General features: G+C 56.2%; 1 protein-coding gene across 1 annotated transcript; it reads right to left on the reverse strand.

Moving 5' to 3' along the window:
* Positions 1–473: 473 nt before the first annotated feature.
* LOC119403571 (filaggrin-like) lies at positions 474–1,778 on the reverse strand. The gene has a single exon (XM_037670638.1). It carries the CDS (start codon positions 1,776–1,778, stop codon positions 474–476), a length of 1,305 nt encoding a protein of 434 aa, XP_037526566.1.
* Positions 1,779–3,718: the final 1,940 nt, after the last annotated feature.

A 3,718-nucleotide genomic window follows, 5' to 3' on the forward strand; every position in this document is an offset into this window, starting at 1 on the left:
GCAATAAACACGTTGCACGCCTTGACAGGACAGAGGTAAGATGCCACGCGCACCGCGTCATCCGGTAAGAACTTTTGTCGGCACTAAACCGACGTGAAACAGCGGCACACTCACGGCGCGGAAACTGAGGTACATTTGTTCGGCATCTGAACCGCACAAGACATCAGTACTATTTAAAAATGAAAAAAAAGGAAAAAAAAGGGGGGGGGGGCGGACACATGTTCACAGACTATGATGCATAGTGCATTGACAGCGCTTAACCTTGTTACCACTCGCCTCTTGCACGTCTTAGAGACGTTCACAGACATTGCGCGACCTAACATTTCTGCCGGGGCGAAAACCCCGCGTGACAATTATTCGAAAGTTTCATAGGCATATTGCTGGAGATGTTCAGTCAGTCTACGGCGCCTCGTTGGCGAGGACAGCCTTGAAGACACAGGGCGTTGGGGGAAAACATGGAACGCACCCACCTATCAGAAGAAGTCGCTGTCTGTGTCCAGGTCGTCGGCCGCCGGCCGCTGGCTTGGACGCTGTTTTGACGTCACCTCCTCGTGCTCACTGCCCGACGTGCGGCTTCGCAGGCGCCCCGCGGAGTCACGTCGCACCTTTTTGACGCTGCGTTGAGGGCGCTCCCCGTCAGCCTTGTGCGCGCCCGGGCCCGAGGGCCTGAGCGACTGGAAGAGAGTTCCACCGCGGGCGGCCTCAGTCTCTCGGCTCCGGCTGTTCCGCCCTCGGCCGACGCCTGCCGGCATCGACAACGGTTGCTGCTGAGTACGCTTCGGGGATTCTGGAGATGTCGGTGCGCTCTCGTCGATAACGAGCTCACCGGGCTCAAGCTCGTCTGACGACGGTGTTCCTGCAGGTTTCTGGGCCTCCAACACAGCCGCCGCCGTCTCCTCTCCTCGGCTTGTCTTCCCTCCTGCTTCGCCATGTTGGACGCCATGTTGAGCTCCCTCCCGGCTATGCTGTTGCGCGGCGCCGCCATGTTGCGGCGCCGGCTCGGGTCGCGGTTGCTTCCGACTGGAAATGGACGGTTCGGTGGGTTTCGGCGCGTCTCCTTCTCCTGGCGCTTTTCTGGACTTCCCTTGCTCGACTGAGCCGCTGACGAAGTGGTCGTTTGCGGGCTGCGGGGCATCCCGGCCGCGCGGCACGTCTTCGTCTCCTGTCTTGTTCCACCAAGGGCTGTGCGTAGCGGTACTGGCTGCCGGCCCGGTCCTCCCCTTAAGGCTCAGCTTCCGCTCTCCCTGTGACCCTTTGCGCGCCTCGGGGCGGTCTTCCTTCCCGACGCCTTGACCGTCCTCGTGGCCGCTCTCCTCGGCGGCCGTTTCGTCAACGCTGGCCCAACTGACTGCGCTGGCGGCGTCGTCTTCTCCTTCGTCGTCGCCGCTCGCGCTTCGTGCGCCGTGTATGCCGTGTACACCGCGCTTCTCTCCCTCGCCGCTGTCTGCGGCCCTCTCTGCCTCGGTGGCGGCGGCAGCTTGGTTGGGCTCAGCATGGCCATGGCTGCCTTCCTCCTCCTGCCTCTCGCCGCTGCGCATGCTCGCTAGCGTCGGCGCATCTGTCTGTCTGCCTTCCTGCTGCTGCGCCGGTGCCGTTGGTGCCGTAATGGCCGCAGCTTGCGCGAGCGTTTTTTCTGGAATAACTTGCGGTTCCGGGCCGTCCTCGTTTGGCTTCGGTCGTTTCGCCGGGCGCAGGGTAGTCATACGCCTTTGCGTTTGGCCTGCAGCGGTCGCCGTACCGAGTGCCGGGAATTCGTCAACGTCCATTGCCGCCGCCATGCTGTACGACTTCCTCGCGGTACAGTCGACGCTCGCGTGAGCGCCGCCACAGCGTCGGCACGGTTCGGTGCAGGTATCTGTGCGGTGCCCGAAGACGCCGCACCTGGCGCAGTGCGGGGTGTCGCATTGCGCCTTGAAGTGGCCCTCCTGGTTGCAGCGGCGGCAAAGACGACGTACGCCGCGGTACTCGAAAGTCGCACGATGACCCCCCACTCGCGCGAAATTCGGAAGTGGGTTTTCCAGTCGCATGTCCATTTTAATGTACCTTGTTCCTGTGCGGATGCTGGGACGGTCTTTGTATCGGGCCTCCTCGATTCTCAACGTGGTTCCGTAAGACTTCAGGCCTGTGACGACCTCGTTGTCTGGCACGTAACAGGGCAGGTACAGACAAGTGACACTTGCCACCTGTCGTGCCACCGGTACTAGTGGGACTGTTCTGGTTCCGAGGCGGAGACCGCCGGTTTCTAATAAAGTTTGGACTGCTGCAACAGGGTTGACGCCGACTTGAAAGTCAAAACCTCCATGGTGCTGGACACTATATTTCCTGAATGCCGACCAGGCCTTCCAAGGCATCGATTACTTCGTCCACCGACGTCCCCGGCGGAGTACGAACGTTGAAGAAGTGTTCCTTCGGTGGCGGCATGGTCGCAACCCGCGTGCCGCCCTCGCGCGGGTACTTGCTGGAAAAAAAAAACTGAGGTTCTGGCGGCAAAGGGTCCTGCAACAAAGAAACAATTAATACGAAGCTCCTGCGGCACCCGTTCGTCCCTCGTAGTCGTCGTGGTCGTAGTAGTGAGTAACAAGTCTTACGCTTTGACCTCCAAGGTGGTGCCGGTGGGAGATTTCTCCTGTGCGTTGTTGAACAATAAAAAATTCGCAGCGTGCGCGTTAACTAAAAGCCGAATTCTTCTGTCTCTCATTCCCCATTAGCAGCCATTGGCATGTTCCAGTAGGAAACGTTAGTAGAAGTAGAAGTGTAAGTGTTAGCTAAAAGCCGACTTCTTCTGTCTCTCATTACCATTAGCAGCCATTGTTTACCTCCAAGGTAGTGCCTGGTGAGATTTCTCCTGTGCGTGATTAAACAATAAAAATTTTGTTCAAAACGCCGTTGATTGATGAAATAAACCAACGAAAGACGCCAGATGTTTTTCTTAAAGTGTAGTAGTAGTAGTTATATGTAGCCACCTCGCCCGATCGTCAACGGGCGAGGTGGACCGGCAACGGCGCGAGGACCCTGCCGTACGAGAGTTAAATCACACTAAAAGACATACTTTGCGGGCGATACACTCTAGTGAGCTTTCAACTTTTCGTCTTAATGTACATGATAAAGAAATTATTTCTACGAAAAACGCAAGGCACACCTTGAGCAATATGTTTGGTTTTGGGACGCTAAATGGAACCGTGAGGCGATGCGAAGCCGGAGCACTTGCACGATCGCGTTCCGTTGGCTTTCGTTGGGCATGCTACCGACCTCGCGTCGTGGAACGCGCGTCCTGTCTTCCTCTAGCCTTGCTTTTAATTCGCACAGGGCGAGCGGGGAATGCGGTCGCTCTTGGCGCTCTTTCGCTCGGTAGCGGACTTCTTCCTTGCATTTCACCGATCACAAGTGATAATGAAGGGACCGCGTAAACCAACAGTACAATAAAAGTTTGATGTTTAATATATACACGATGTTTCACACTCTTTATATTATGTACTGGGCGCATTTCACGGAAGAGTTTCACGGTTTACAGATGATTCCCTCCGTAGCTTCGCCCCACTCATCATCATTCACCCCGTGGATATGCTGTGATTTTTTTTTCCTAACGAGAGGACAAATTGCAGAAAATCTGTTAGGAGCAGAAAACACAGTTCTAACCCCGTACCTATTGCCGACATTACTCAAGCCATGGGTAAGTTTGTGTACATAAGGCAACACTGTTACTTTATCGTATCTCTGC

This window comes from Rhipicephalus sanguineus, chromosome 1 (assembly GCF_013339695.2).
Source record: "Rhipicephalus sanguineus isolate Rsan-2018 chromosome 1, BIME_Rsan_1.4, whole genome shotgun sequence".
Classification (NCBI taxonomy): Eukaryota; Metazoa; Arthropoda; class Arachnida; order Ixodida; family Ixodidae; genus Rhipicephalus; species Rhipicephalus sanguineus.